This window comes from Colius striatus, chromosome 24, assembly GCF_028858725.1.
Source record: "Colius striatus isolate bColStr4 chromosome 24, bColStr4.1.hap1, whole genome shotgun sequence".
Lineage (NCBI taxonomy): Eukaryota > Metazoa > Chordata > Aves > Coliiformes > Coliidae > Colius > Colius striatus.
The window spans coordinates 2,165,522-2,178,008 of NC_084782.1; the positions used below are offsets into that span (position 1 = coordinate 2,165,522).

The following is a 12,487-nucleotide window of genomic DNA, read 5'->3' on the forward strand; positions in this document are numbered from 1 at the left end:
CCGTGAAGGGAGGGGGTCGGTCTGGAACTCTGTGCCCAGCCGGTGCCAAGCGTGCGGTGGGCGCAGCTGTGAGGCTGGTACAGACGGGCTGGTGCTGCAAACCCCGGCACGGGGGACCCACCGCCCTCCCCGGGGGGGTCTCCTCCTCACCCGGGTGCTGTGTCTCTCCCGTGAGCACGGAGGAGCCCCAGCCCCTTCAGCCCAAGCTCCCCAGGCACTGAAAGAGCTCCTGGGTCAGAGATTGGAGCTGCATCCCCGCGGCAGCAATGGCCAGACAACAGTGGAGGGTGGCCAAGAATGTGGGCTTAGGCTTGACCAGGCTCAGGACTGCTGGTCCAGGCCTGCAGGGACTTTGTCCCCAAAGGGGAAACTGAGGCACGGAGGGGTTTCTGTGCAGGCACGCAGAGCTCAGCGGTGGTCACTGGCAGGGGACACCTTGTTCTGTGGAAAAAAAGCCACTGGTGTGTGTGAAGAGCTGAGCACCAGCCACAACAGCGTCTGTGCCAGCAAGCAGGATTTGGGAACAGAGGTTTCCTGGGCAAAGGAGGGGAGGGGTTGGGGACAGGCGGGTCCCAGCACATACATGCACAGAGCGGGAGGAGGCACAGCAGGAACCTTCCTGTGCCCGGGACACGAGGCTGCTCACAAACGGCTGCGTTGGGGAGAAATCTGGGATGGTTTTGCTGCTGCTCCAGAGCAGCACAGGGCTGGAATTCAGGGGTGGATGGAGCACTTCTGCTGCACTCACTCATCTGACCGGCCCCAGTTCTCTGCAGGATCCCCACAAACCCAGTCGGAGTCTCTGAACCACACTCTCCACAAAGGCATCTCCTGCTTCCCAGCAGGGCATCAGACGCCTTTCACTGTCCCACTCATCCCCCTGTACCTGTGCACCTCAAACCTCTCCCAAGCACCCCGCTGCACCTCCAAACCCCCTGCTCCCACCCCGGGATGCTGGTGGCTTTTGGGGTGCCAGTTGCCACCACCACTCCAGCCGAGCCAACCCGAGCTTTCAGGGCACAAACCCAGGCGGGTCACCTCATCCTGGCAAGGGCGATGGCGAGCGGGGCTTTCACCCTCCGGGGTTTGGGGAAGGGGGTTGGAGGGTTGTTGGGCTCCCGGGACAGGCACCCGCAGGGCGCGGGGATGCGGGCTCAGAGCCGTGGCCAGCGGTGGCCCCGTCTCGGTAAAGCAGCCACTAGATGGTAGCGTAAGCCCACGCCACCGCTGCTGACACAGCATTTGGCTGCGAGAAGGGACAGAGTGACCCAGGTGGCCCTGGGGACCCGCCTCCGCCACCCACCTACCCAGGTGAGAAACCGAGGGAGCGGCGGGGCTGAGCCCCCGCGGAGTTGTGACACGGGTGGCATGAGCGCGGCGCCCCCACTCCAGTGCCCCCTGCCCCAGCTCTGAGCCACCCGTGGCTCTCTGAACGAGGTGGGGGTCTTCCCCTCATCCCCTCCCTCCCAAACCCTCTCCTCATCTCCACCCCAAACCCAAACCACCCCGTGCAACTGAGCTGGGGGCAAACACGAGGGCACAAACCTGACCTGAGCAGGGACAAACCCAGGCCTGGGGGGAAGTGGGGACACTCACAAGGTGCCCAGCTCAGCGTGGGGGTGCTGGGCACCTGTGGGAGCCTGGCAGGGCTGGGGTGCCCCTATGCAGGGACCTTGCTTTGTTCCTTGTCCCCACTCACTGCCCTGCCCAGGGCTCTGTGCCAGACTGAGATATATATTTTATGATAACTATAGAGATGCACTTCAAACCTGACAAAGGACTTTGACAGTTTTAAGCATCTCTTTGATTAATACACGACCTTTTAATGCTTTGGATTAAATTAATAAATCTTTTACATTCTAACCCGTTCTGCTTGCAAGGGAATGTTTTTCTGCACTACCTCCTTCCCCTCCTGCCTGGGCAAGACCAGCTGCCTCAGCCCTCTGTCCTGCTGCCCCATACAGCAGCACACAACAGCCCTGCAACGCTCACCGGCTGCAAAGCCCGGCGTGAGGTGAGAAAGGAAAGAGGGAGGGATGGAGGGAGGATCCTCCTCAGTGTGGGGTTGGTTGGGATTTTTTCTCTCTTTTTTGAACCATCCCTAAAAATAGCAAGAAAATTCAAAGCTGACATTCAGGGTGAGGGGACGAGGAAGCCTGCAAAGTTGCTCACTCAGCCGCCAGCAATTGCAGCGATCCTGTCTGCGTGTGCAGATTCCTCTGCTGACCGGGCTGCAGCTCAGGCCTCCTCTCAGCACCGCTTCCAGGAGTGACATAGAGCTGTCCCTGTCCTTATCTGGGCTGTGCAGGATCCAGCCAGGCCCATTGATCCCTCTGGGGGTGAATGAAGCTCTTTTTAGGTGTTGTATGTCCACGCCGGATGACAACTCCCAGCTTGACCCCAGTTCATCCCAGTCCAGTGAATGGGGGTACTCGGCACAGATCCTGAGCACAGATCTCATCCTTGCTGCCTGTTGATTCAGGGAGAGGCATCCAAGCCCAACCTCTCCCAAGGAGGCTGAGGGCTGCTGTGCAGCCAGGTGCCGTGTCTCTCCCTGCACCCATGTGTTATTTCATCGATGACTCACGTGTTATTAGCAGCCAAGCAATATTCCCAATTCCCTGGAGTTAACCCTTCACTCATCACTCACAAAAACACAATGTCATAACAAACATCACTGGTATTATCTACTTTAATTATATTGTATCTACTCAGCACCAGGAACATTAACATTGGCTGAGACTTGGAGGGAAGATGCTTGGGGAGATGCTCAATGGAGTCATAGGGAGGGAGGGAGGTTACAGGGTGCTCAGGGAGCTGGGGGGAGCAACTTCCCATTCTGCCACCACCATCCCAAAGAGCCTTGGTCATCACATGCCCTCCTAGCATCCCCCTGAGATCTAGTTGCGAGGGGGTGCAGCGCCAAAGAAGGTGTTACCAAAGAGCAGGGAAGTTTCCAGGCCCCAGACAGTGCTTTAAAAAAATCATTAAAAGCTGTGAAAAAACCACATCCAGGCTGTGTGGATCCCCCTCCCTAATCCTGGACCGGGGGTGTGGGGGGGCGCAGTGCGGGTGCAACCCAGGAGAGGGCAGCAATGCCCCACGCATCCCATTGAGACCCCCGGGGGGGGCACCCGGGGGGGGGTGCCAAACCACCTTCGGTGGTTTGGCACCCCCCCCCGGGATGCCCCCCCCCCTCCTTAAAGTATCCCCCTCCCCAAAATGAAGGCGCACCTCTGCGCCCCTCCCTGCGCGCTTGGCAGCAGCGGGGAGGAGAAAGAGAGACGGGGGGGGAGGAGGAAAGGAAGGAGGGGAAAAAAAAAGAGGAGGCAAAAAAAAAGAGAGAGAAAAAGGAGGGGGGTGAGGAGCGGAACGGGGGGGGAAAGGGAAGGACTACAAGGCCCGGCATGCCCCGGCGGTGCTGCACGGCTCCCCGGGGTGCCGGATGCTGGCCGTGCCGCTGACAGCGGAGCGAAACGGAGCCGCGGTCCCCGCCGAGCACGGAGAGGAGAGGAGAGAGGGGCAGGGCGCGCCTCGCCGCCGGCTCCGCTCCCCCCCTTTTATCCCAGCCCCCACAAAGCCGGGAGCGGCAGAAGGCAAGAGAGAGGGAGGAGGTGGAGGAGGAGGAGGAGGAGGAGGAGGAGGAGGGAGGAGGAGGAGGAGGAGGAGGAGGAAGGGGGGAGGCAGCGGCAAGCCAGGGCTCTGCTGCGCTGTGTCTTTCTTTGCTTTCCGCAGGCGGCGAGCGGCGGAGGCGCAGAGGGGAGGTCGGTTCCCCTCCGCCTCCCGCTCCGCTGCCTTTTGTGTGTGTGAGAGGCGAAGGGGGGGGGAGAGAAAAAACAGAGGAGGAAAAAAATAAGAGAGAGAGAGAGAGAGAGAGAAAAAAAGCTAAGCGGTAGAGGGGAGAGAAAAGCCCGGAAAAAAATACCGAGGGGTGGAGGGGGGGAGAGGGAAGGAGGAAAGCGGAGAGAGGAAAGAGCAAGGGGACGGAGGAGGGGGCGGGCTGGCAGGAGCGGAGTTGCCTGGGGAGAATGTGAGCAGGAGGCGCTGGAAATGCTCTCGTTGAAGGTGGCGAGCGGTGCCGAGGGCTCCGGGACTCCCGCGGCCGGTCAGGAGGCAGCCCCGCCGGACGGCAGGAGCCTCCCCGGGCGGGCGGGCTCCGAGGGGCTCGGAGCGCAGGAGCCGGCGGGTGAGTACTGGGGACCCCCTGCCTTTGTGTGGGGATGGGAGGGGGGTGGGTGGTGGGGGGAGGACACACACGGGACATCCCCTTCGGGCAGAGCTGGGGGGGGGGAGGAGGAGGAGGCGGCGTGTTACCCCCCCCGCCCCGCCGTCCCCTCCGCTGAAGTTGCGCGGCGAGTTGGTGCCAAATTGCAGGAGTTTAATGGCACTTGGGGCGGGGAGGGGCCCGGGGCGAGCCCCCGACGGGGCGGGGGGAGGGGGACTGCGATCTCCACGCGAGTTTGGCCGCCTTCCCCCCCTGGTCGGTTCTTCTTCTCCCCCCCCCGCCGCCTTTTATCCCACCCCCCCTCAGCTGAGTGACAGCTGTCAGAGCCGGTTCCCTCCGCTAGAAGGCAGGCCGCGCCGGAGCCCAGCCTGGCAACCGGGGCTTCCCGGGGGGGCGAGAGGGCCCCCCCGGGGCAGAGCATCCCCCTACCTCGCCTTCTAGGGCAGAGCATCCCAACCCCCGTTTCCCGGGCAGCCTTAGCCCCGGGGAGCGGCGGGCTGGCCCGCGGGAGGCAGCCCCGGGGGGTGTGAGGGGTGTTGTGGGGGGTGTAGGTGTTGGGGAGGGGAGGGGTGGTCTCACCCCATCCCCGCCGGCGAAGTTCCGTGGTGCGCAGGGCTCGGCGCGCGGTTGTCACTTCGGTTGCCTGTCAGCCCCCCTCTGATTTGTTTTTATCGATCAGCTGATTTAAATCCCCCCCCCCACCTCCCTCCCCTCTGCCACCCGTCGCGGCCCCTCGGTGCTCGCACCGCGACGGGAATCACGAGGGACCGGTGGCTTTGGCAAGGGCTTGAAGTCACCCCGCGGCGTCACCCCCGGGAACGTGTTCGGTGTCCCCAAGGCCGGGGCAGGTGGGAGGCACCTGGTTCCCCGCTTGTTTTCGTACCGGGAAAGGACACGGCCCCGACCGCTTCCCGGTGGCTTCGTACATCCAAACCCTCCGGCCCGTGGGCTAGCAGAGCGAGCGTGGCACAGCCACGGGCTGAGCTCATTGTGTGCCGCCGCCGCCAGCCCCGGTGCGCGGTGGAGTCGCTCCAGATTTATCCTGGCGTGACAGAGAGCAGAAGCGAAGCCCCGGGGCGACGGGCGCGGATCCTGCCCGCTCGCTTTCCGCCCAAGCACCGCCGGGCGCTGGGGGCTCGTTCCGTGGTCCAAACCTGCCCCCTCCACCCCCAGGCTTTCCACGCCACCACCACCCCCCCCTCCCTGCTTCCTTCTTCCTCACCACCCCCCCAGGTGTCCCCTTACACTGCCTTCTCCTGCTGGGCTGAGGAATTTGCAGGGGAGGGTTAGTGCTGGTGGTGCTGGTGGTGGTGGGGAGGGGGAGAAGAGGAGGGCGGAGGGGCGGGGGGGGGGCTGGAGAAGGGATGGCGCGGCGCCAAATTCCGCTCTGCCATGTCTCTGTAACCTGAATAGGCCAAACTCCATCCCCGGTGCGAGTCCCCCGGGGCTTTGCCGCGCTCCGATGCAGTCAGGCGGGAGGTGGCTTTCGCCCGGGCTGCTGATGGGCCTGATCCCCCCCTCCTCTTCCTCCCTCCCTTCATCCTCCACCTTCCCCCCAACCCCATCAGCCTCAGCCGGGCTCCCTCCGTCTGGCCGGAGCCGCCGCGCGCCCGGCGGGAACCGAGTGGGCAGGAGGAGCTGGAGATGGCTGAGGTTGTGGTGCTGGTGGCGAGGAGGGAAGAGGAAGGGGGAGGGGGAGAGAAGTGAAGGGTTGGCACCGTGGCAGGGACGGGGTAGCCAAGGACACGCCGGGAGCGGGGCGGCCGGTGGAGGAGAAGCGATGGAAGCCCGTGGAAGGTTACGGGAAGCCTGGGGGGGCCGGCGCTGCCCTGGCCTCCTTAGAGGAGGCAGCAAAGACCCGGGGCAGGCTATTTCTGCTGAGATCCCGAGGAAAGCTCTGGGAGAATTGTGGGCTTCTATAAATAGTGTGTGTCAGCCGAGTGGAAACAGGGCCTTGAAATGCTCCTGCTATTCTCCCGAGTGCTTGGAACCAGCTCTTGGTAAACAGGGCAGCGGTGGGGAGGGCTGTTTCCTTCTTCCGGGCTCGTTAACGGGAGCGTGCTGGACGGGGGAGCAGGAGGGACTGGGACAGGGGGGGCATTTTTGCTTGGCCATAGGGTAGGGATCCCCCCCGGGGCTGGCCGGCTGGCTGCTGGGCTGTGGCCAGGCTGCCCGGATGCGGGATGGCCCCGAATGCATCGCAGATGTGTGTGTGTGTGTGTCTGTGTGTGTGTGTGTCCCCTCCCTGGCCCCGCCGCCCACCCAGCTTTGGCTCTGGGATGTGCTGTGCAGCTCTCAGGGAGCTGGAGATGCCGAGGACAGAGCTGAGAGCTTGGCTGACTGGGAGGTGCTCAGCAGGACTCTTCCTCTCACAGGCAGGGGGGTCTGTGGGGTCGCAGGTGGGTTCCCCCACTGCCCACCTCGTGTCCATCCAGGCAGGAGTTGTTGCTGCTCTGCCCTGGGGCACATGCTGAGCGGTGCCTTGGCTGGTGCCTATGCTGGAGGGCAGCTATTTGGTACAGTGGGACCTTTCCCAGGTGCACCTGGGCACCCAGGGTGCTGAGCACCCCATCCCTCAGGGACTTTGCATGTGTAGGGGACGTGCTGACACGTGCTTGGGGTGTTTACTTGGCTCTGGGATGCAGCCCCATGATGCCACCACCTCAGCTTCACACAAGGACCTGGCATCGTGCGTGGCTTCAGCTTCCCTCGTCCCAGCACCCCTATATTTACCCTGTGCTGCAAACAGCAGCTCCAAAGCTGCCTTAGTAGCAGTTTTCCTTTCAAAATAACCCCGAGGGGAGGCGAACGAGGCGTCGCTCAGGTGCCTGCCGGGAGTTTTTAAGGCGACGTACGACAGGCTGCGCCGTCAGAGGGACCCGGCGCTCTCGTGGTGGGGTTTGGCGTTGGGAGTGAAGCAGCTGGGGCTCCACAGGGTACCAGGGAGCTCACCCCAGCCCCTGGGCCAGCTGACCCTGGTGAGCAATGCTGAGGCTCTGGGTGCTGGCGCAGCGGAGCTGCTGCTCTGCGTGGGTGGGAAGGGGCGAGTGCCAGGCCGGGGCTTTTTTGTGTGTGTCTGTGTTTGGGGTTTTTTTCTCTCCATCTTTTTCTTTCCTCTAGTTTTCCCTCCTTTCTTTCCTTTTTTTCCCCCCCCTTCTTTTTTCCCCTCTTTCTTCCTTCCTTCCTTCCTTTCTTTCTTTCCCTCCCTCTCTGTGGGTTGAGCGTTGGGGCGACAGACAGGGAAAGTCTGAGCAATGGTCTCCGCGCTGGTGCTGTCTTCAATCACCGCCTCCCAGAATCCCTCGCTCTGGGCCTTCTAGGCACAAGAGCTTACAGCGAAAATCGGCAGCTGCAGCTGCGAGTGAAAGCACAAGAGCCCGGCTGGGTCTTTGGCATCGGCAGGAGAGCAAAAAGCTGGGGGAGGCGAGGAGGGAAAGGCGGCGGCGGCAGCGGGAGGGAGGTGGTGGGGGGAGAGAGAAATGTGCCCTGTGGTTTTTTTCCAGGCTTTGCCACCGAGGGTTGTGTTTCAGAGCATCGGTTCCCGGGCGCGGGGAGAGGCGGGAGGGAGGGGGTGCGGAGCGATGCCTCCGGGGAGCTCATTAAAATCCAGCGGCTCCCCCCTTAGTTTTTTTTTTGCTGGCCGAGGGAGGTTGGAGATGGAGGGAAAGGAAGGAGGGAGGGAAGGAGGGAGGGAGGGACGTGCTAGGAAGGAACATGCCTGCAAAGCGGCTGCCCGGTGGGGACAGTTCCTGGCCCAGGCAGGAACGCGGCCCCGGGGGCTCTCACCTGTCGGGGCACGTCGGGCGAGCGTTCGCCAGCGGGGCCGGGACCAGGACGGGCGCTGCCGTGCCAGGGATGTGCTGGGCACCACGGCCAAGTGCCCACCGGGATGGCGAGTGGGGCTGGGACGTGTGATGAGCTGCCTCGGTGCAGGGGGCTGAGGCAGATGGGCTGTGGAGGATGGGCTCGGTGTGGATGTGGTGTTGGGCACAGGTTGGTGTGATGGGATGGGGCTGGTGTGCGGAGCCAAGGGGTGATGGGAGGTCTGGGTGAGTGCTGGCTATTGTGGCCAAAACATTTCCTTCCCCTCCTTGGGGGACAGGGATAGACAGTGATGGGCACTCCTTGACCCCATGCCATAGCCCACCCCACGTAGGCATGCCTGTGGGCGAGTGCTGATGCAGCCTGGCCTGGTGTGATACAGGGAGACAGGGGGGAACGATGAAATGTGGTATTGACCCTCTCAGAGGGAAAGCAAAGCAGTTCTGGCATCCACCACTTCCAACCTTTGCCCTTCCCACTGCTAAACAAGCTCCAGGCAGAGAGGGCAGCTTCCCATCCCATCCCATCCCATCCCATCCCATCCCATCCCATCCCATCCCATCCCATCCCAGTGCCGCCACCGCCCCCGGGGCCCCGAGCCCCACGCTTGTGTTTCGCCTCTTGCTGACTTCAGCGCATGGGCTTGGGCTCGGCGCCTGTACATTCCTCCCAAAACCTGGGCCTAAAATATCTGGAGGAGGACGGAGCGCCTGGGGCGAGGGAGATGAGCTCTTCAGCTGCGGGAGAGAGGGAGGCTGCCGGGCTGGAGGCGACGGGGCCGCCCTGATCCCCACTGGCCTCCCGGGAATTTGCTGGGAATAAACCTCACCCGGAGAAGTCGATGGCTTGGGCTGGGCTGGATGAGCCTGAGGAGAAGCAGGGGCAGGAGGAGAGCGTGACAACCCCGTGCGTCGCCGGGTGAGCGGCATGAGGTGGCAGGAGGAGGATGGCAGGGAGGGAGCAACGTGGGAGCGGGCGATACAGGAGCAGGGCGGTGGGGAAAGGGGGTGGCAGGTGACAGGGGAACGGGGTGGCAGGGGAGCAAGCTGGGGCTGGGTGGCTGAGGAGGGACAATAAATGCTGAGAGGGAGGTGCTAGGCAAGAGCTGTGTGAGAACCAGTTTGCGAGGTCCAGATTGGCAGCAGATCCTGAACCAGGAGGAGCTGAGCATCCATACGGCCCCTGCCGAGATCAGACGAGACGACAGCGACTCGGTTTGGGGGAAGAAATTGGAGGCGGGGGAAGCTTTTTTGCTGAAATGAAATTTGAACCCCAAAGTGGGAGGGAAGTGGAGGTGGGGGGCACGGCTCTCTCCACATGGTTATTACTGCTGTTTTCCACCCAGCTGAAAGGAGAATGTAGCTTAATATGGACCCGCGGGGAGGAGAAGCGATCGGGAGCGGGGATTTGGCAGGAGGGAGCTGGGAAACAGCGAGAGAGACGTAGAGGTGAGAGTGGCCAGTGCTTTGCCCAGGGAGGTGTTTGCAGCCCGGCAGGAGAGGACTGAGCCGGGCTGGAACAAGGAGCTATTGTTCTTGGCGAGCGGGGGGCCGGCCCGCGGCCCCCCCAGACCCGCAGAGCCGGCAGAGCTGGCGCAGATGTGGGGAAGGGTTTGTTTTTTGGGACCGGTTTTCCTGGCGGATTGTCGGCTGGGGAGTGGGAAGAGCTGACGGACGGCCGGGAGCTGCACCAAAGGGACGGGGTGAAGTGCTGGGGGAGGTGAAGGGGTGACCGTGCTGGGGCCTGGCAGGCGGCTGCGGGGGCAAGAAGGCAGGTGAGCCTGGGGGGAGCTGGGGGAGTTTTGGATCAGGAGTGTGGGGGTGGTGGAGTGGGGGTTTGGTGTGGGGATGGGGCAAAGCTTGGTGTCCTTTGGCTGGTAGCGCGGTGGCTCCTCCGTGACGCGTACGTGGGGCTGGGGAGGGTGAAGCAGAGGGGCTTCTCCCCTTGCCAGCCCCGTCACCCCGTGATCTGGGTCCTGCTGCAATTCCCCCTCGGCTGTCGGCATCTCTCTGGTGGTCCCTGGCCTGTCACCGCTCTCGTGTATCCCCTCGGTCCCTCTCCCCAGCACCCGCCAGCGCCGCCCTCGGCACAGCACTACTGCCATGGGCATCTGCCCCCATGGAGGTGTTGGCAGCAGCAGCTTCCCCATCCCCATCCCGCTGCTGGCATCAGCCACCGCGTTGCTGCAGCCGCCGGCTGTTCCCGGGGCCACGCCAGTGCTTGGGGACACCCCAGGGTACTGGCAAGTGGGAGTAGGGGGACCAGGGAGGCACGTAGGGGATGGAGGAAGAGGAGGAGGAGGAGGAAGGAGAGCTGTGCAGCCCTATGGGGTCTGGGGGCCATGGCTGAGGAGGGGGCAGTGAGGCAGGGGCCTTTGCATGGCTCGGGGTGAAGCTGAGCTTGTGCCAGCAGTGTCTGGGCTGCCTGTGCCGTGGCTGGGGGCCAGCCTTGGCCCTCTCTAGCCCAGCTGGAAAAGACAGACACCCCCCCAACCCCCCCCCCACCTCAGTGCAGTCCTGGCATTTGGTCCCCATTTGCTCCCCCCACCCCCACCCCCAGCCAGTTCCCGCCTCGCTGATGCTTCCAACGCAGCGATGCCCTAAAGGCAGCAGCAGCAGCACCTTAGCAGGAGCACACTAAATATTTGAACATGCATGGGTGGCTTGGGGTTTGATGCTGCTTTTGCCCTTCCCCAGCCCCTTTCTCTGCATCTGCCTCTCTGCATCTCCCACATTTAGGAGGTACCCCCAGGGGCTTCTCCTCTCCTCCAGGCCGGGGCTGTAACATTTACTCGGCGGCTCTGGATGGGAATCGTTAGGGCTGCTCCATCCCAGGCAGTGCCACCCCGGCTGTGTGGCACTGGGTCATGTGTCATCCATGTGTGTGTCGTGTGTGTCCCCCCCTGCAGCCCACACGCTGCCAGCCCTGGCCACACGTGGTGGTACCACGACATCGGCACCATGCCCACCTCCCCATCCTTCATCCCAGAGCCCTCCCCTCCTCTTCCTCCTCCCCGCCTCAGCACCATGCAGCCGGGCTGGGCGCCCGTCGGGGCGGGGGGAACAGTTCCCCTCCCCTCCCCGGCATTCCTTGGGAGTGAAACACAAGAGCTGGCAGGGCACTCCTGCTTTCTCTGGCCTGCACTCCTCCGGTGCCTGAACAAAGCCCTCCTGCCTCTCCCGGGAGCCCAGGGTTTGAAACAGGAGAGGTGGCTGGCGTTGCGTGGCAAGGCGAAATGTCCTCCACCAGCCTTGTCGGGGTTTCTAGGGTGGGTGAGGGACAGGGATGGGCACAGTCCCTGTGGTGCCCACAAAGAGCAGCTCCAGATGGGAGTACCCTGGCCATGGGGGCTGTGCCTGCCCTGTGGCATCCTCCCCAGCCTGAGCTTTGCGTCCCCACCATCTCACTGCCATCATATTGCTATGGAAACTGAGCCCTGGAGAGGACCAGTTTAACCCCAGTTTGCTCCCAGTTTGGCCCTAGCTTGCTCTCAGTTTGGCCCCAGCTCTCCTGCATGATCCATCCCTAGCAATGCAAGTCGGTGTATCTGGGACCAGCTTCACCCCTTCGTCCCACCATCCGGGATGGTGCATCCCAGAGGGAGCATGTGCTCCTGCCCCAGGTCGCCTTCCCAAAGTCGGACACCCCCGATCCTTGCAGAACAAAGCCCCCCCCTGCCCTCCTCCCCACCGCCCCCGGTGAAACAGGCCCCCGTCGGAGCGCAGTCCCCGACAGCGAAGGTTATTTTAATGGATGCATTACTTTAAACGAACCCTCCGCCATCTGTTCCACCCCCTAATTACGCATGCAAAAAAAGCCCATCTCACAGCCAGCGCAGGAGAAAGTAAAGATATAAGTGATTTAAATGCATGTATCCGCAGCTCCGCCGGCAGCTGGGCTGGGCTGCGCTCCTCGCCTGCCTCCCCGCCCGCCTGGCGAGCTGGGCAAGTTGCAGGCGAGAAGGCAGAAGGGTTGGCTCTCCCCGGGTCCCGCAGCTGCCGACACGGCTGGGAAGGTTGACGGTGCTGCCGGCCAGGGGGGGCGGGGATAGGGGGTTGCAGGCAGGGCTCGGAGTTTGGTGGCCGCATCCGGCCCCCGCTCCGTTGCCTCTCCCTCCCCGCCGCCCCCCTGAAGGTTAGCTCTGCCCGCCGGCTGCCAGCCTCGACGTGGCGGCGGCTGAGCCTTCAAAGCGCGGGGACATGCCACCGTCCCCGGGCTGCCGCGGTGCATGGCGGGGCTCTGGGGGGGTGGAGATGGGGGGAGTACCCCCCCGGCTTGGCCGGGCTCCTCGTCCTGGTTGGTGATGGCTCACGGGGGGCAGGAGGTCGCGACAGTGCCGGCGCTGGGTGTGCGCAGCCCCCCCCCCCCGGGTGACTCTTGTCCCCTGGGAGAGGGAGGTGGGGGGAAGGGGGCTCTGCCCCCAGGCTCTGCTCAGGGGTG

General features: G+C 63.4%; 1 protein-coding gene across 4 annotated transcripts in view; it reads left to right on the plus strand.

Annotated features, from left to right (window-relative positions):
* Positions 1-3,476: 3,476 nt before the first annotated feature.
* AHDC1 (AT-hook DNA binding motif containing 1) overlaps positions 3,477-12,487 on the plus strand; it is a 51,174-nt gene continuing 42,163 nt past the window's right edge. The window contains exons 1-2 of one of the 4 annotated variants that reach the window (XM_062014738.1): positions 3,477-3,596; positions 4,066-4,186. Coding sequence is in view for 1 of the 4 variants with exons in the window: in XM_062014737.1 (XP_061870721.1) it covers positions 4,051-4,186 (136 nt within the window). In the remaining 3 variants the exon portion in view is untranslated. Of the gene's footprint in view, positions 3,597-3,744; positions 3,765-3,991; positions 4,187-9,440; positions 9,496-12,487 lie in introns of those variants that run through there. The other 3 variants (XM_062014739.1, XM_062014737.1, XM_062014740.1) reach the window with 3 other exon arrangements.